The sequence below is a fragment of the Athene cunicularia genome (assembly GCF_003259725.1).
Source record: "Athene cunicularia isolate RWA chromosome 5 unlocalized genomic scaffold, athCun1 chr5_part3, whole genome shotgun sequence".
Lineage (NCBI taxonomy): Eukaryota > Metazoa > Chordata > Aves > Strigiformes > Strigidae > Athene > Athene cunicularia.
In genome coordinates, this window is record NW_020799103.1 from 1,641,454 (window position 1) to 1,661,293 (window position 19,840).

Below are 19,840 nucleotides of genomic sequence, written 5' to 3' on the forward strand. Positions count from 1 at the left end.
GCAGAGATGCAGTTCTTCTCTTCTGACGTATTAATGTGGAGCATGAGAGTTTCTGAGGGACCATTTTTGTTACCCGAGTTCTTTGTTTCTTTCAGAAAACGCGACAGCATAACTGCAAGCCAAGTGTCTGATGTGATTAGGAAAACAGTTTCAGTGATTTGCCTTAATGCTTCTAAGAGTGAGTGTTCTTTTGGTATCTGAGGCTTATGTTATATATATATATACCCTCTTTGGGAGGACCATAAGAAAGGTTTGAAGACATGGAAACTGTTGAGATAATGGACAAAAGCTGATGTGATAAAACTGGCATATAGTCATTTTGGCTGCCCTCAGCCTTCAGTGTGCTAAGCATCCTTCAGACACCAGTGCCACTTTGTGCCCTCGGCCCTGTAGTGCTGAGGTTCTCCAGCTGGAGTGAGGGATGCTGGCATGTCCCTGTTTCCTTAACAGACTTTCTGTTTCATTGTGGATTTTGAGCAGAACTGTTTCCTTGCTCCCACTCAAGATCTTGTTGCTGGTGTGCTCCCAGATGTGAGACAGAAGGGATAGCTGTGCTTTGCACTCAGCAGCTCCCATTTAGTTTTCACATTGAGCGAAAGATTCAAGTTAACATCATTTAACCAAACACCTGCTTTGAGACTGTGGCTTTCACTGTAAATAAAAAATCAGTGGGGACTATGCAGCATCAGCCTTCTGATGGTTCCACCTCTGTCTCCTTTTCAGCACCATTGTGCTGGACCTTTGCATAAATTGTGTGTTTCCTTTTTTTAAAACAAATCCAGCTGGGAACAGTAGTTCACTCATAAGACTTTCTAGCTTTAATTCCCTCACCATTCTGCTCATAAGATTTGGAAAGGTCATGAACTGCAAGGCATCCTTAGCACCCATTCTTCCTTTAGAGGCTCGTGCCTGAGCGTACAACAGTCCCAGACAGCCCGAAGAGAGATCATTCTGCTTCAGGCTTGCCGAAGCTGTCCTGGAGGTGGTCTTTTTTCTGAATGTCCTTTTGGCAGGGGGCTGCCGCCTCTGTGAACACACTGCTGGATGTGAGGGTGGTCTCCTGCACGGGAAGCTGTCCCTGCTGCTCACAGTGGGCCACATCCCTCGGCTCTCTGCTGCCGTGGCAAGTTGTATTCACAGGTACAGGAGAAACTTGAGCATTTTTCTCCTTTTATCTCCTGTGTTCCTTTTAAATCTCTGTTTTCACATTCGTAGCTGTTCTGAGAAATGTCATGGCAGCAATTCTTCCACTCCTCTGACTGACGTTGTACAAGTGAAGTGTTGCTGTTTGGCAGAGCCAGGTTCTCTCACTGGCGGGGCGCAGCGTGCAGTAGGGGTGCAGCCCTAAGTATTACTGTGGACATCAGTATGATCAGTATTGGGCCCCTGGGGAGTGCTGCAGTACAGTCTCCCATCTGGCTTAAAAAGAAAGGAAAAGAAAAAAACAAATCCCCGAAGTCCAGGCAAGGGGGCCACACATGTTTTAATGACAGATACTTTTTAAAGCTTGTTTGCATTTGGGTGATAATGTACTTTAGTATAGTAGAGGAAATGAGAAACTTCACACATGGCATCTGGAAATCCTTGTGGCTCACTACCCTCCTTGACAGCAATAATGTGGCTATAAATTTCCCCAACAGAAAACATATAACTGCATCAGCCATACCAGAAACAACCTTTCATTTTATTTTAAATGAATGTATTGTTTTAAATCTCAGCTTTTTAATAGCTTCATATAAACATTTGTGAGCCTCTGAGGTAAGTAAGTGTATTTTTACTTCTTGTTCTTATGTCATAGAATCATAGAATAGGTTGGAAAAGATCCTTAAGATCATCAAGTCCAACTGTTAACCTAACACTATCAAGTCCAGCAGTCCTGAGGGAAGATCAGCCTGTAGCTCCCTTTGGTGTCTGGAGGGGTGAGTACTGGTGTAGTCAGACGCATCTCACAGAGGATGAAAGGGTTGTCGTTCTTGCAAGCACTCTTGGTAGGTCTCTGCAGCACTAATTTAATCTCTTTGTGCATATGTTGTAGCTATGCCTGATGTCAGGGGGAATTTCCTTGGCTGACTCAATGACCGTTTCTTTATGTCTTTGAATAGAAAAAACCCTAGCGTGGGCTAAAATGTTGATAGCGGTGTGATTGCCAGGTTCAGGGTGGATTTGCCAGTTGCCTCAGTGAAAATGCCTTCATGACCAATACATACACTGTAACAAGGTCATAATATAGTAGAGCTCTTGGAAGTTTTGGTGCTTGCTGGACTTGGCAGAAGTTTAGGTCCGGTGTAGAACTCTGTACACTGCCTGTGTTTTACCAAAGCACTGGGTGACTGTTTCTGTACTGACACAGGCAGAAGCTTGTGAATTAGGAAAGGGGATGCTGATCATATTGCCACTGATCTGAAATAACCCTTTGCCAAGGGGCTCATCTGAATTCAGACCAATGTCAGAAGGTCGAAACCAACTGTACGTTATTTAACACTTTAACACCCTTTTTCATTTGTCGGTCTCAGGCACGCACCAGTGAAGCTGGGGGCCGCTCACCCACTCGGCACTGCAGTGCTCCGTGTGCCACGGTGCCTCCGTCCAGGCACCGGCCAAGTTAGGAGTAAGACACAGGAGCGTTGTTCGTGGCTTTGTCCACTGGGAAGTAGCACCTGCACGATAACCTTCCCAGGGTGTGGGGACATTAGGGTAGAGTCTGCACGGTATGGGCTGGGCACAAGGGCAGTGATCTTGAAAGCTGAACCAATATGGGATGGAGGGTTGTCCTAGAAACAACTGAGGAAGGGGAAGGGTTGGTATTACTTGTCCTTACTGTTTAAGGAGGTGAGGGGGAGAGAGGAGAGAAGGGGGCAGTGGGGTGGGTAGAGAGAGCGAGCGCGTGCATTGCAAGAGGGGAGACAAAAGTACATAAAGTGCCATCATTCGAAAGAGAAATGAGATCATTTTATGCGCTGGAGACTACAGATTATCATATCAGCAGGTTAGACTAAACAGATGATAGTCACGTGCACAGACTGGGAGCTTGGTAGGGATAGAAATCTCTAAATGACATTAATAATTGTTGAATGCAATTCCCGATCTGTGTGTATTTAAACTTTCCTCCTTTGCTGCGTGAGGCTGCCGTGCTCGCAGCTCTTACCAGCGCACCCATCGTGAGCCTGGTGGTGTGAGCTGTGGGGCCTGTGCTGGCACGTGTGCCCCCAACCTTGTCCTGATAGCAGCGCTGGGCCCGCAGCCCCGGCGAGGCGTGTTGGAGCTGAGAAGCAAAGTCCTTCTGCCCCTCGTGAAATGCCCACCGTTGCTGTTGGGGCTGAGAGCCGCTGGCAGCTGAGGCTGTTCAGCATGGTAACCGTGCTGGCGTTACACGGGCGGAGGGCAGGCACGCTGGGCAGAAAGTGGACTGGATCTTTCACACCCCTTTTTCACCATGATTTTTAGAGAACTAACCTCTATAGTGGCAAAAACTGTGCAGAGAGTGTAGGGAACCAGGAAGGAAACACGGCAGAGCTGCAGTTGGAAGCCCAGTCTTCTCTCCCAGTCCCACACCAACGGTACTCGGCCACAAAACAACCTGACTGTAAAGTTCCTCTCCTGCTGCATCAGGCCTAAAGGGTGTGGGATTAAGGATTACGCGCAAAACTCTGTCTGCACTCCATTATTCATTTACCCAAAACAAACGAAGAAAAGGTTTCCAAATGTATGCTTTTTGGATAAATGTTGTGTAAAGTAAAGGCATGAGCTAAGAAGCAGAAGTAGTGATTTACCATAGAAACAAATAAGTGGTAAAAAGATCATAAATAATTATAATTTTCTTTTGGTTCTCTGGCGTGTCTAGCCCTTAAAAATAATTTTTAAAAGAGCCCTCCCATCACCCAAAGCAACCACTTTAGGTAAAATAATATATAATGAATATTTACAAGTGTTAGGACTCTAATGCATTTGATGAATACAGGAAGCAAAATTTTCTTATGATTTTCCAAAATAATTCTGTGGATTTTGAAAGGCACAAACGGGTGATTTAAATGAAAATGAAATCTGCCACACAGTATTTGCACTGCTCGGGGCCCACTGTGGACTGCTGAAGTTGCTGGAGGCCGTGGAGCTGGTGCAGAGGGGCAGGAAGGGTCTGGCAGGCATTTTTCACTCCGATGAATGAGCAGGTTGTGAGGAACATTTCAAAATTTAAACAAAATGCATGATGGTGAGGTATTACTTTATTACTCAGATCTTCATTGCTGTCTATTGGAGCCGAGTTTCAAAATAGGCAGTGGCATCTTTCGTTCTTTGACAGCCTGTTGTGTTCTCATACCTGCCCGCGGGGTGACGTTAAGGTTTCTTTTTTCCCCCCTTTGTGCCTGTGTCCTGGAGATCCTTCAGGATTGCAGGGATAATTGTTCTCCACTTCAGCTCCAACATCAGTGACCCAGATGGGATCAGCAGGGAGGCAGGAATGGGCGACTGGTAGGGCCAGGTTCATATCAGATCTGGAAGTGCAGACAGGTCTGTCTTTAAGCTAAAAAAGAGTTAAAGGAGTTCCAATTTTAAACGTGTTTTGAGGCTGGGTTTGCAAGAAATTACTTACCCTGTAGCTAAAGTATGTTGTGGGTCTCTCTTGTGGGTTCATAACTGGAGCAAAATATTTATTGTACTGTAGCTAGAACGACATTGTTAACTATAAAATCTCCACAAAATGTTACTTTGTGCTTGTGAAATAACTTGGAACCCAAGGTTAGTGTTGGATGTATCCCAAGCGCTCTCATATGCCGGTCAAACGTTTCTCCACTTGGCCCATCTGCTGTCAGAAGCTGTCATCTAACACAAACCGAGTCCAAATACCCGGGACATAATGCAAATTTAAATACCTCTTTGCACCTGCTGGGAAGATAAAGCATCTTAACTGCATGGGACACAGACACCAAATAATTCATAAGCTAAATAAACAGGTTTTGCAAAGAACTGCACGAAATGCCAGTGCAGGGTCTGTGGAGCTGAAAATGAAGGCAGCTCCTGGGGTCCTCCCTTGCCTGCGGACGCATGCCCCCTCCCCGGGGGCCGGACGGTGGGACCACGTCCCCGGCTGCGGCTCTGGCGTTGACTTGTTTTAGACAGCCCCTGGATCTGGCCAGAACCCCCATCGCTACGGGAGAGAAGTGACCTGCTCTTTTAAAATCTCATTAAAGTAAATGCTGAGTTGAGAAATCATGTCACAGCTTTTCCTTTTCCTAATGTCATCAGTGAAAGAAATTTACCTCCTTAATGCCTCAGCCTGGCGTTCTGTTAACGCTGCTGCAGGGCACAGCGGGATGTATCGCCCCTCCGCAGCCTACCCCCCCTCTAAACGGGACAGGGGTTCGGAACGTGTTTGGCGGAACACAGACGTGTTTTTGAAAATGCGCTGGATTTTCTGAATGCTGCTTTCTGTCTGCGAATCGGATGCGTGAGCCTTGCAAAGAGAGGGACCCCCCTTACTTTTACAGCTCCTCTTCGGCGGGCAGATCTGGGTTGCTTTCCACAGAAGTAAGAGGAGATGGTCCGTGGATGTTTCTGGAGTTTCTGCATCTGTTGTGTGTGCCGCCTTCTTCACACAGATTCCTTTCAAAGTTCTATTGTATGAACAACATGATGCTATTCTGTGAGGGAAGTCTTTCATTATGTTACTTTGTGCAGCCATTTCTGACTCTTTTAAGTGCCGTCACTGTGCAATATGAATCTAGTCAAACATGCAGCATTTCAAGCATCTTGCTCTTACCGGTTTTGAGTCGCAGGCTTATACTCAGAACCTCAGTGAAGCATCAATACGCAATTTAAAGTAATTTTGGGGTCTTTTTGATCATCTGTCTCTGAACTCAAAGTACTTTTTTGGGTATAATGCAACTTAGAAACATGTAAGCATTAAGATATACATGCAGCTTAAAGTCATTAGAACATTGTAGCTGTGTAATGTTTTAATATTAAACATGGGGAGAAAAGGATACTGTTGTAGTGATAGTTAAAGTAGATTTCTTAAAGAATAAACAACAGAAAGCAAACCCACATCCAAAATTTCTCCTCTGCAAATAAGCGTTGCTTAAACAATCGTAATTCCTTTAAAAATGAACTTCATTTTGCCTACGAGACAAACAGAACTGAAACCACCTACTGAGAAATTCTATTTTGCTAATTTTTATCTATTCTAATGCAAATAGTGGTTTTAATCCCCTTAACTCATCCATCATGCATGACAGGTCAGCCAGCCCATTGTCTGTGTTTCAAGGATTCCTGTCCAAATCAGGCTCTGTCAGTAGCGCTGGGCAAGAGTCCTCTCCTTCCTGAACTGCTCATGTCGCTGAAAAATTGCAACTCCCTTGGAAAACAACACAGCAATTACATATGCATGTGGAAGTCACACGGGGTCTTTGCAGATAGGTTATGAAGAGTTCCTGTCATAGCAGGGGGAAAAAAAAAAAACAACCAAAAACCAGAATGTCAGATTAAGGACATCTAGGTTTTTGTATAATCTACTAAACATCTGTAGCTGATCCAGAGAGATGGCAAAGGTCAAGTTTGGGGATTTTTTTTTTTTTCCTATGGGCATCTCTTTGTATTTTCTGAAGCCTAAAAATTGCTGTTTGTTTTGAAATGCATTTTTGGTTGCAGTAAAATACAGTTTATATTAAGTAGAAGATAATATAATTACAAGGGAGCAAAAAATTTCCATGTATTTTTGTAACATTTAGATTTTAATTAAACGGGGCTTAGAGTAAATTGTAAAACCCTCTTTTGTTGAAACAACTGACACTGACAAAATATTAATTAATGAATATTCAGAGAGATCTCTGGATCACTCCTCTCTCTTTGAAATATGTTCTGTCTGTGTTTTTAAAAACTCAGAAGAAGAAAATTAATAAACATTGCTTATGTGGAATATTTCCCAGTATGAAGACCTGCCAAACAGAATCCAATGCATTGCATTAGTGTCAATGAAGACTTTTGAACCAGATGTGTCTGTGGGTTTTTTTTTTTCGTTGTTTTCTTTAAAACCAACGCTGGGATAAAAGCCAAAAGGTTAAGACTTGACATGAGGAGAGTATCTTTCCGTGCTACTATTAGGTCATTTCCCTTTTGCTGTATAAATTAAATTGTGGTGTTGCTTCAATCTGGGATCATTTTATTGTTGTTTTTAATACAATACACAAAAAGTTCTTTTCTGTGGAAGTATCATTAAGATATAACTTCAGTGACTCATTGTAATTGTTCGCTCATTAGCTTCCAAAGGGATTATTTCGGTTATTTTGTTCCTTGGATCTTTTCTTTTCCCTGTCCTCTTGGGCAACCCAGTTACAGTACACTTTGCAAGCAGTTAATTTGTGTATAATAATACTTAAGTGGCTTATTGTAATCTTGTGCGCGTGTGTCTGCATACGCACACCGACTCGGGCAGCCTCGCAGCCCTCTGCGGAGCCCCGGGGTCTCTGTCCTGGGCCTGTCCGGGGACGGCCGCTCTCGTGCGTGGTCCCCACCTGAATTCAGAGCCGGAGTCTTGGCTCTGGAAGGACTCTGGGCAGCGTTCACCAACAAGCTCCAGGTGGTCGAAGGCACTCGGTTCTTTATTTTGCCCCCACCGTGTTCCCTGGGGGGCTGTGGGGGCCTGCCTGCGCCCTCGGCTGTGGGTGAGCTGGGTAGCCGCGGCCCTCCGACAAATGCCCATGCAGCGAGATGGAAATCCTGTGCTTGATGCAAGCTTGAGGGTGATTATTTTCACTACAAAGCAAGTGAAAAGCGGGTCCCATTCTCTTCCACGGGGCTGAAGGAGTTATCTCCTGCCTTATACTCCCATCATTAAAGGTTGCCTAAACTGAGTGGTCCCGCAGATCTGGGCTAGTAAAATCCCTAGATAGGGTCTCCCCTTTTTACTTCATGGCATTGCATGTACTGCTGCTTAAAGAGGGAAAAAGGAAAAAAAAAAAAAAAGTGGAGGGGGGATCAAGTGAGTGTTTGCGTTGGCTCACTTCGCAATTAAAAATACATAAGTGAAAGAATTGCCATGAACTTGCCCAAAGGGCAATAATAAATAACATCCTGCATAACTAGTACATAAAGTGTGCTCTATGGTTTTGAATGAAATGACTGTGTTTGTTTTTAGGGTTGTTGGCTGGGGTTTTTTTGAGAGTCGTAACAGTTGGAATACAAATAGGCTCATGTTTCTGTAATTGTGGTAAACATATTTTAAAAATCGCTGTTTGATCAACTGTAAATATTACCGGTTCAGAGGTTAAATTCTGCTGTTGAAGTCACTCAGGGAAATCCAGCAGAAGTGTAAATATGGCAGAAAAAGCTAAACAATATGGCAAAGGAATATTTGCTGACTTAAGAGTGCAGGATCAACACCAATATTTTTCCAGTGATGCTAAACCTCTTGTAACTGCTAAATTGGATTTGTAGTTGAATGAAGTATCAGCTGCTGTTGGACAAGCCCATAAAGGCCGGACGGCTGGCCTTTTGTAGGCAGGGCTTAAAGGACGATTGATATGTTTTAGCACTTTTGGGATTATTGTGATTAGGAGGAAGCCATTCTGAATGATAGAGAAAAGGGTGTAAAAAACACAGTCCACAGCTGGTAAGCAGCATGTGTTTGCTATAAGGAGAGGTCACGACTAGTTGATCCTGCTGGTTCTGGCATTGATTGACAGTCAAGAAAACTTGATATTATGAAGCAGACCCTTCTTCCTCCTCCACCCCCCCCTTCTTTCGTTTTTTTTTTTCTTTTTCTTTAAGAAGTGATGCTTCTGTTGTGTAAAGCCAGAGTATTTTCAAAAATCTGGAACACTCACCAGTTGCAAGCTAAACATTCACGAGACACAGCTGCAAATTTGGAGTTGTTAAAAATATCATCTAGAAATTAGTATTCAACCCGTATCTGTGAGAACAGTAAATAGGAGTTAAAGAATTAGCTCTGGTGTTTCTCTGTTTACCTTTTTTCAGATGTGTTAGTCTTAACTAAAACCCTCTTTGCCATATAGTAGAAAATTTATGCTAAGTATGTGGAAATTTCAAGTTTGCTGAACTTGTTAACTCTTATGTCTCTGGTATAACTTAAGATATTTAGCAAGGAATAATACGTGTAAAAAATATTTTACCATCTGGAAAACAGTTTTATCATTTTATTTTTATTAAACACCTGCCCCAGAAAACACGGAGGCTGTTTCATCTTATCTCTGCAACCCACTTGGAAACGTAGTCCTTCCTTTTTTTTTTTGTTGTTGTTGTTGTTGTTGTTGTTGTTGTGAGCAGCCATCCGAAAGCTCGCAAATGCACATTTAAATAGTTGGATCTCTGACTCTTTTTAGTGGGGCTGTACCTCTTTCAAAATTTGAGTTTAGCATACCACACAGGAAAGAACACAAGCTTGCCAACTCCCGCTGAGCGTTTTTTCAAGCCTGTGAAAAGAATGAATTATTCAGCAGTAAGCATGCTTACAGCTGGCCATTTGGGAGCTTTGATGTGCGAATCAGGCGGTTGCATGAATGCCCTTATTGTCATGTTATGTGTACACAGTGTGTGAATTATTGAAAATAGTGAGGCCTGAGCCTCATCTGGTAGAGATTACAGTGCAGGCATGCTGGGTGAAGGTCTGTAATTGAAAATCCCCAGATGCTGTTTATTTGGCCCCTGTCACGTGGCCTGCTGCAGCAAGCTTGTCTGAACAAAACGCTGCCCGCCTGGGAAGCCCCCCCAGCCCCCCCAGCCCTCGCAAAACCCAGGCTGCGGGCGACTTAAACACCTGCCCGTAATATTTTTTAAAGCTTAAATTAGATTTGCCTATAACGTTTAAATAGAGGATGCCTTACTTAAGGGTTTAAACTGCTTAGCCAGTTGTTGACTTGCAGAGCTCTTTTATCTCCAAGAGGCTTTTTGTTAGCCAATTTAGCTTTAAAGCATCTTCAGAAAGCGGCGGGGGCGAATTTTAGGCGAGCTCTCCCAAAGGCGGATGTTCTGCCAGCCAAACAGAGCAGGAGAGCGCTGGGCTGAGCCCCGCGGCCACCCCCTGATGGAGGAGAGCGCTCCAAAGCCCATCGCTGGCGAGAGCGGGGCCGCCCAGAGCCGCGGGCCCCGCCAGGCTCAGCAGCAAGATGCGGGGCTCTCGCAGGGCCCCCAGGAGAGCGCACCTGCGGGAGGGCCTGCGAGCTTGTCCGCGGGCCCGCGTCCGGCACAGCCACCGCTGCCTCTCAGATTTGGCCCCGGACACACGATAACCAGGCGGTCACAGCAGCTTTGAGCAGAGGTGACCAGAAATGGTGTTCGCCAAAACCAGCTGAAAAGCTTTGCCGTGCTGAAAGCACAGCCACGAGCACGCCCGGGGAGATGAAATCTTCGTGCAGGTCCGTGCCCAGACGTTGCGCTCGGGATGCGAAATACCTGTTTCGAGTGACTGTCTCGTAGAATTTGGAGACACTCATAGTCACCATTATTTGAAAAGAGTAAGCTTTTCTACTTAGTCGTTACTTGAATTATTTTGCTATGAAAACTTTTTTAAATTAGCAGTTCATTTTCAGATTGCTAACTGGCTTGATTTCCTCACTTGACTCTTTCTATCACGTTGGGATGGTGCCTGTTCGTGGGAGCTGGGCGGGTGGAGGTTTGATTTGTGGCATTAACGTCCCAAACACAGGTGCCCACCCGCCCCGTGGCCAGCAGTGCCGCAGGGACGTGATGCCCCAGCTCACTGCCCCGTTGCCAGCAGGGACCAGGTTTGGGCGGCGCTGGGGCGTGGGGAAAGGGACGTGCCGTGCCTGGGGGCACATCCACAGCTCCTGTAGGTGCTGGTAGCGCTGCCTGTGGTGGCCTGGTGGTTCCTGTGCAGAGGTGGTGGTGCTGGTTTTGGCCCATGAAAGGGTTGCCGGTTACGCCCCCCTCACTCAGGGGTTGATTTTCATCCTTGGGGGCCTTGCCCGTTTTGGGCAAGTGGGGCCAAACCCACTCTCAGCACCAAGGGCGACACCCAGGAGCCTTGTGGAGACCTTTGTGGGGACTGATGCTTGGCTGCTTAGGCTGGTGTTGGAAAGAACGTTCGCGGGGGAGGCTTCCCCACACAAGGCCCCTCTGTTAGAGCAACAACTGCCTCCCCTGGGGAGAGGCGGGTGGGAGCCTCCACACTTTGCAGCTGCTTCTACTTATTTTGAAAAAGAAGAGCAGAAATGTCAGTCCTCCATGCTGCCTGTGAGGTGCCCGGGATCATCACGCCCCCCTTTGTTTAGGGTGATGCTCCTCAGGGACGGGGCAGTAGTTTGGGAAGGCAGCTGTGTCCCCCTGGCTGACAGGAGCCCTGAGGGCCCGGCCATTCCCCCTTAGGGGCCACAGAGCCTTTGGCACAGGGCAAAACCTCGCAGGTTTTCTAGCATCTGCGCTGTTTTATAGCTGAAACCCCTTTTTACTTTCTGCCGCGATTAAAAAAGATGTTCTGTTGTGTAAAATGCTTCTTCCTCAGCATCAGTCCAGGAAGAATTATAGTTTGCAATTTCACTGACAGTACAAAAGGGTATGACAGATAAAGCCTGAATTTAAAAGCGTGGAAAAAAAAAAACAACCCACAACAAAAAAAACAACCCACAAGACGCAGCCTATACAAAATATTTGTTGTGGTCCTCTCCCTATCTCTTCAAGATCCTTGGAAAATATTCCCGTGCTGCGAAGATGTTTTATCTGACTGGGCACCTCCCCACGCCTCTCTCTGGTACCTGAACCAAAACATTCAAAGTAGGAGATTGTCACAGCGAATGACAAGAAGAAGGAGCTGAACATTTACAGTTCATAAACCTGACCTCTTCTGCCAGGCAATTTCCCAGATATATATGACAGGGAGAGAGAGGGAGGGCATGTATGGAAAGTGTTTCCACAGCTGAGCTCTTCTTAGAGAAAAACAGATCTATTTATTCGTGAGCATTTTTCACCCGGTTTCTAATGGCCAATTAAAGAAGTTTCCTGAGCCTCCCTTTGTTTCAGACTCTTCTCATTCCCATGAACAGGAAAGGGTCTTTTCAGGATTATTGTTTCCTTTCTTTAAAATCCTCTCTGGGCCTTAGTTGATGGGTAGTAGATAAGATCTTTTCTGTTAGTATCTGTCAGAGTTGGTAAAGATCATCACCAGTGTTCGGTAGATAACATAAAGGCTGTAAATATTTAGTTGAGAACGTCTGTCTTGTATAGGTCAGGCAGTGCTTTATCTTTGTGTTTATGGCTTTTTGATAGTCTAAAAAAGAAGTTACGTCTTTTCAGATCGTTGTGGCTGGGCAGAAGATATTTAGTGAGCCTCCTGAGGCTACAGTATCTCCTGCTCTAGCTGACTAAACCTGAGGCGTGTTTCTTTGCTGTATTGAAAACATGGCTGTAAGGACGGCGTAAGGCTGTTGCCTCGGCCACTTTGCATAGTTCCTTGTAGAGTTCCTCCTCCCTGTCGTTTAAGTCAAATTATTCCACCCTGCTGACTCTTCTCAAGCTAGGCTCCAGCTAGACTTCACCTTAAGGGGAAGTGATCACCTGCAAAATCAGTCTTGTTAGTCATACCCCTGCCAGGCGAGATAGCAGCTAGAGAAGCCCACCCTTGAATCAAGCCAAAGCACTTCATGGGTAGACTGGGGCTCAACTGGAGACAGCACTCGACTGGTATTTTGAATTATACAGTCTAGACTTTCAGTGCTCGGTGTTTTTTATAAAGCTGCTTCTCCTGTCAAGTGGCTGCCTGGGAATCTGAGCTTTCCTTTAAAAATAATTTCCTAGCTCTCTTGACTGGGAAGAAAACTGTGAAACCGGGAGAAGGTTTAACTCTTCCTTCCTCATCTACAGCTGAGGGCTGCATAGGACTGCTTTAATGGGCAAGGGATGGCTGGAGTGACCTGTGCTGTGACCGGGTATCTGAAACATCTTCAGTACAGACAGAGGGACGGTGCATCCTTCACGTCACTTTATGAAGTCGTTGACCCTGAAGTGTCACTGGCTGCTGAAAGGGACAACCTGGCAGTGCTTTTTGCACAAAAAACCTATTCTGGGTGCTTAATGCATGCACATACTCATATATACGCAAAGAAGGTACTTTCTGGAGGGGGAACATTCCCCAAATAAATCAAAATGTACATTCAAAAATATGACAGTGTTCATACCACCTGTCATACTAGTGATTGCAGGAACACGGGGGTCTCTGAATCTCACCGGGTTGCTACTCTTGCAGACAACCGCCCCTTTGGGCTCCCCATCAGCAGGTGGTGAAATGCATCTTCCTGTTTTTCTTTTAATTTTTGTGCACCTCTTTACTCCCTGCTAGCCTGGTACTCGTTAAAGGGACACTGCAGAGGCAGAAAAAGCACCAGGCGAGAAGGTTTTGGGAAACTGTTGCCCAAAGCACATTTAGTATGATGTGCCATCCTTGTGTATCTTTTCCTCTTCCTTCTCATTGCTGTAGCCTCAGGCTCTCAACCTCTCTGTTGGTTCCTTTTCCAAGATGTATGATATTTTTCCACTGCAGGGCTTTTCCATCTAGTATTAATGAAGAGTAGAGCAGCTCCGTTTCTGTCCATGCCCAACACCTGCAAAGCGAATCTGCAATCCTGTCACTGTGAGGTAGCTGCTGTTACAGCACAAGGACGTAGGGAGACAGTCACCACTAGGAAAACTATTTCTCCATGTTTGAGGTAAATGGTTTGGATTATGAGGAGGAACATGAGAACAGACAGATACAGAGACTGAACATTCACTAGTTTCACCCCATGACCACAAAGGCTCTTGTTCACTGCAAATGGAAAGTACCTTGTGGGCATGACAGGCTGTAGAACTTCTGTCCAGGCAAAAGACAAGATCTTTGCGTGAAATTAAGTAACTAGCTGCTCCTCTGTCTGCATAGGGAAATCCCTCCCTTGTTTGCAGAAATGTTCCTTGTTTGTGTAACTCTTTGCTCACGCAAAATTTACCTCTTGAAGTTTGTCCTGAAGAGACCTGCTGAAGAGTTACAAACCTGCTGTCACCGTTACAGCAGCACCTTGCAGGAGATCTGGCGTACAGTCCAGACCAAAGCAGAAAGAGAATCAGAGAAAACACAGCTCTACTCCGAAGCAGGTTGATATTTTGTATTCTGATACCCATTTAGCAAACAACCCACGGAACAGACAGGAACCTGAAGATGTTTGATACAAAGGGTGTAAAATAAGGCTCAGATTGGGAGGCAGAAGAAAAAAAGGTAAATGAAGGTCTGGTTTGACTAGCTGTTCAGTCTTCCAGTCAACAAAATGCCCTTCAGACACAGGCAGCCTGCCCGTCTCTCCCCCACAACATCACACTGAAAGAGTTGGAGTCCCTGGCTGATACAATGATTTTCTGCACTCCCCAGCTATGTACTCATCCACTCTAAAATAACTTGGTGGGTGACAAGTTATTTTCTTAACCTCCCCATTTTCAGCTTGCTGCTAAATCAGTTTTCTCATTTTGTACACACGGACGGGCTGCTTATCCCCTGTGCTGAATGCAAATAACTCCATAACTTAGGACTTGTTGGACAAGTGTATTTAAGTTATTACAACTCATGGAGAAGTAACATAATATGCAGTGAAAATAAACAGGGCACCACATAAAACTGTGTTATCTTCCATGCCAGCAATATTTAGGAAGGAAATTATTAGGAAAGAAAATGTTAGTTTGTATTAGGTAGCATAATGTGTGACTGAAGAAGAGTCAAATAGCCGTTTTAGAAACTTGGAAATACTGTACATTTCCAAGATAAATAAAGCTCTGAATAACAAACCACCGTGTTGATCGGCCTCTCCGCAGCACAGACTTGGGCACCGCAGGGTGACCACTCTTGTGCGCGGAGTTAAGGGTGTGATTGATAACCTGCCCAGCTGGGACAGTGACGTGTGTCAGTGGAGGAGGCGGAGTGCTTCCTGGCAGGAAGGGTAGGTTTTGCCGCCCTCCTTGTAGAAATAAAACTTGGAGAAAAGCTGTTGCGATGTCTGGGTGATTGGCGGTTAGACTGGGGTTCCCAAGAGCTGCTGCTCCCCCCAGCAGTGGGCGGGGGGGCAAACACCACCCGGCGCAGCGGGAAGCAAACCCAGGGGAGCCCGGGACCTCGCGTCAGCCCCCAGAATGGGGGGGTTCTCCAGAGGGAGATCGGCCTGGGCCCCACGGCTGGCCACAGAGGTGCTTCCCTGCCTGCAGACAACTGCAGGACCACACCTGGAGCCCTCTGCGTAGCTTGCGTGGCACATACGATGTCTGTTAAGGAGAGAAATACCGATGAACAATGAGAAACACCGATAAACAGTTGGCCAAGGACAAGTGAAGAATGCGTAAGAAAGCATAAGCCTCGTGTGCATGGAGTTTAAATGGGGTGTTTTGGTGGTGGTTACGGATGGGATGCTGCTTGTCCCTTATCATGAATTTTTCTTTGTTTCAGGTAGGAATGAATTGATAGCCAGATACATCAAACTTAGAACAGGGAAGACACGGACCAGGAAGCAGGTAAAATAACCCATTGGGGAAGGATGCATGTCAGTGAATGACAAAACATGGCGGGTTTGGCTGCAGTGGCTGTCTGTGCTCCAGCTCTGACGAGACGATGTATTGACTTCACTGTTCAGATTAAATACATGCTGTTTAGAGAATATTTAAAACTCTGGGGTCTTATGTTGTGTATAATTTCAGTGGCAGCTTGAGGCTGCATTTTTTATTAACCTATGTGTACATTATTTAGGAAAAAAATAATTCAGAAGTTGGAAGGACAAGCATAAAGCACTGTGCTATAAGGACAATTACAGAATTTAATGATTATTTTGAGATGGTGAATAATGGAACTTCTAAAAGTCCAGCCAGTTTGCCTATATCATAGAGGTTATGATCCTTGGATGAGAGAGAGCTAAATAAATAAAAACTGTCCAGCAGGACTGATCATAATCATTCTCTCAGCTCATGGGCAGTACTTGCTACAGGTTGAAAAAATAATTTAAAAATTCCCCTAAGAGCCTTCAGGCTCCTCGTCTGTGACCACGGTAAGATTTCATTCATCAAAGAGTCAGAATAAACCTCTAACCAGTCTTAAGTCTTTTTCAGATGATTATCACATAACCATTAACTTATCTCATATGACTAAATCCTTTAATTTAGAATATCCACGGTGATCGGCAGCCTCACCGAAGGCACACGCTCTGTGTAGTTTACGCAGTGGTTACTAAACCCTTGCACTGTTTCAAAACGCTTTGCAAATGGCAGAGTCCCCTCGCTTCCTCTGATGTCAAGTGTGAGATTTTCACACACGTGGATGGGGAGAAGGGCAAAGGGGAAGGCAGAGGCTCGTGCACTTGCATGCTGCGTGTGTTCTGTAGTGCAGGGGAAGGTGCTGCTGAGTCGGCACACACAAAGATGGCCTGCTGCCAGTGCTTGGATTTAAAGCACTTTTTTTGCCCTGGGTGGTGCCCTTCGTCAGTTAGGAAGAAAACATGTGTACAAGGGATCAAAAAAGACATGAGAAGGGAGAGAAACTGCAGCATGCGGAGAACAAACAAAAGATTGGCAAAGGAATCTGAGACAAAAGACAAAGTCCCAAGTTCTGCCCCGATTTGCCCATGTGAGCCCCAAGAGTCAGAGGTTACGCTGGGATCTTAAAACGACATCAAGAGTCAAAATGCAGACCTTGGGGCTAGGTCCTTGGCCAGCACGTGCTGGCAGAGCTGTGGTGAAACCAGGAGGGCTGTGATGGCTCGCACATGGCCGTGTTCTGCCTCCGTACTTGTACAGCCCTCTGTAGCGACTCATAAATCACTTCAGGCTGTTTAGAAAAGTTTGATTGTCCTTACTTTTGAGTTTCAACTGAGCAATTAAACATTATGACCGTGCTTCTTGTATAACCTTTAACACCACTAATATCCCACTGAAAGCAAAACAAATGAACATGTGTGAAAACTCGGTCTACGTGTTTGACTACAAAATTGCTTAGTAAGCAGTAGTATGACTCTGGCTGCAAAGGGGTTCCTGAGCTGCTTCCTCAAGAAGTCTCCGAAGGTGGCCTTCAGGAGCTGTGCACATTTATGCATTACTGTGTGCTTCCCTACTAAAAATACAGGCTTTTTGGTTCTGTTGTTGTGGAATAATCTTATAGAGGGAGGAAATCAAGCTTTGTTTTTCCTTTTCTTCTGCTTTGTTCTTTCCCAGACAGGAATTGTAACTAACTCAGGAAAAATGTGCAACACCTGATATGGTACACCCTGGGTCAAGGAAGAATAAAAGATTTCTCTTTAGCAATTTTTACCATCACTGAAGGTTTTAAACCTTCCCACAGAGGACTGTAGGGTGCTGAGCACTGCTGGGCAGCATCGTTAAACCCCCATCATCAATAGCATGGGTTTCAGTACGGGCCTGAGTAAACAGGAATGTGAATCGGGGCCCAGGCCCTTCACTGCGCCAGCAGCAACTTCTGACCAGTAACTGGTGTAGTGCAGGCCTGGCTTTACACAAATTTCTTACCAAAATGTAAGGGTGATGGACCAAACCTGGACATCACTCAAGCTGGTGTCAAGTTACTGGTCCTCGCTTACATGAGTGTTTTGTGGGCAGACTTGATGCTGAGATTACCGAGGAAGCCGGCGCAGGTTCAGGGACCTGTGCTGTGCCAGTATTTTATTCTTTGTGCCAGAATTTAAAGCATTTCAGTGCAGTCAAAATGCAGCCTGAGGCTCCTCACTGGAGCTGCAGAACACAATAAATAATGGATAAAACTTCTCGGTGCCAAGTTATGTCTTGAGCCTAGTGGCAAATGGTCAGAGTGGGCATCTGCATCCCCGGCAGATGGGGTAGGAATCCTGTTGGCTCCCTGCACGAGAGTGCAGGGCCTGGCCACGCACGGGATCGGTACCAAAGCACATGGGCTGCCTCCAGCTGTGAACTGGGTCTTCTGTCTTGTAGCTGAATGCACAAACTGGTGGGTTACCTTTTTTTTTTTTTTTTTTTTTTTTTTTTTTTTTTTTCCTTAATCAAGTCACTGCAGTGATGACCTGTATTGTTAAGCCCCGGTGCTAAGAGCTTGGTATCTGGCTGGGAATGTGGTATCTTTAACAGCAGAGCTTACTGAAGATGCAAATAACTTCCTCCCCTCAGAAAAGTTTTTTCTTTTAAAGAAAAAAAATAGACATTTTAAATTTGATTTGCTTTTTGTTTTTCTTTTGTTTGTTGTTTTTTTTTTCCCTATAAACCTGAACAATGTAGGTGTCTAGTCACATACAGGTCTTAGCAAGAAAGAAAGTTCGAGAAATTCAAGCCGCCATTAAGGTACGTTTGGCTTGCCCAGTTGTAGGGGGCTTTTCATCTCCATGGTTACAGGCTTTTCCTTTGTTTCCTCCCTTCCCCTACCCTGCAGGTGTCTAGTCACATTCAGGTTCTTGCCAGAAGGAAATCTCGTGATTTTCATTCCAAGCTGAAGGTATGCGCTTTTCTGCTTTTGGGCTTGTGGTTGCTATGCCTGTCCCTTCCTCCTCCCCGCGGTGATGGGCGAGCGCCTGGTGCTGCCGTGCCTGTAACCTCGTTTTCCTGCATGTGGTAGCTGTCTGCGTCTCTTTGTGTTTAATCTCCGGTTTCTGCACTAGCATCCCCATTAAAAACGTCGTTTTAACACTGTCCAAATGCAAAGTGAACTACTCTTTGTAACAGCTCAGCACCTAAACCTGATTTTTTAACCCGTTAGTCCATTATTTTTTTTAACAGTTGAGTGCTAGGAGTGTATTTAAATACACGGGGTTTTTATGCAGTTGTGTAGACGCTTTTTCTTTTTTGCTTTTTCCAGAGGGGTAATTGGGGTAATCATTTTCCCTTCCCAAATGTTTTTTGTCTATGCTTTTGAAATGCTATCAAGAATACTTAAAACAGATCGCTTATTCCAAGTGCCAGAGAGCACAGTTTTATCAAGATTGCTCTAACTACAAGGTGTTTCTAGAATACATCTAGTATCACCTCAAGTTGCATACTATTTACAAGATTCCCTGAAATTTAATTTTTTTTTTAAGTAAAATCTTGACATTTAGTCTTTGGAGAGCCTCAATCAGAGTCCTGTTCGGGGAATATTAAGTATGTTTGCTTAATCTGATGTGATGAATGGTACATGTCCCTGTTTTCCCTGCTTTCCATGAAATATATTCTAATGATAAAAAGAAACTCTTGGAAATGCTTAATAGGGGTTTCTTGAATTGCTTGTTTTTTCAAGTTTTCCAGCGGAGATCTTGGGACCCGTTTTGTTTTCACATTACTTAAAAGTGGAAGAGATGGTTTTGCAATTTTTACTGTTGGATTTTTTTTCTTTTCAATAAAAAGCAAAGGAACTTGTAAATCTTTTACTTCCCTCCTTTTTTTTTTCTTTTTGTAGATTTTTTTTTTTTTTCCAGATGAGAACAAATCACATTTTTGTTCTAGCTGGAAAGCAAAATGTTTCAGAAAGTAATTTCACAATGCTAAGTGGTGAGCACTGCGGATGCTTACCGTGATCCTGGAACTGCAGCATATAAATAACAGCCTGGCTTTGTAACAGGCCTCCTTGACAGAAGCACTGGGCTTTTCGTCCGCAGTGGGCAGCATGCTGGCAAGCTTGTATGGCTGTTGGTGGCTGGCTTTTTAGCTGCACTGGCTGAGCAGTTGGGGTTCGTAAAGAACAACTAAGACAACTTAAACATACTGCTTTTTAACCGAGGGTGCAATAATACAGAGATATGTAGCATTTTAAGCTTAAATTGTCAATCCTTGATGCCTAAAATTAAGTATGTAAATAAGTGGCCTTACTTGCAGAGGTGCTCTGCACCAGCAGCTCTCAGGGAGTTTTGTAGGGCTGGTGAGTGCT

The 19,840-nt window shown here is 44.9% G+C and overlaps 1 protein-coding gene and 1 long non-coding RNA gene across 5 annotated transcripts in view; both read left to right on the plus strand.

Moving 5' to 3' along the window:
• The window catches only part of LOC113481332, a 658,441-nt gene that overhangs the window by 360,493 nt on the left and 278,108 nt on the right, over positions 1-19,840 (plus strand). The window lies entirely within an intron of this gene.
• Positions 1-19,840, plus strand: part of TEAD1 (TEA domain transcription factor 1) — a 157,630-nt gene that overhangs the window by 93,656 nt on the left and 44,134 nt on the right. For 2 of the 4 annotated variants that reach the window (XM_026850867.1, XM_026850870.1), the window contains exons 3-4: positions 15,422-15,486; positions 18,374-18,436. In XM_026850867.1, the coding sequence (XP_026706668.1) occupies positions 15,422-15,486; positions 18,374-18,436 (128 nt within the window). Of the gene's footprint in view, positions 1-15,421; positions 15,487-18,222; positions 18,286-18,373; positions 18,437-19,840 lie in introns of all 4 variants that reach the window. The other 2 variants (XM_026850871.1, XM_026850868.1) reach the window with 2 other exon arrangements.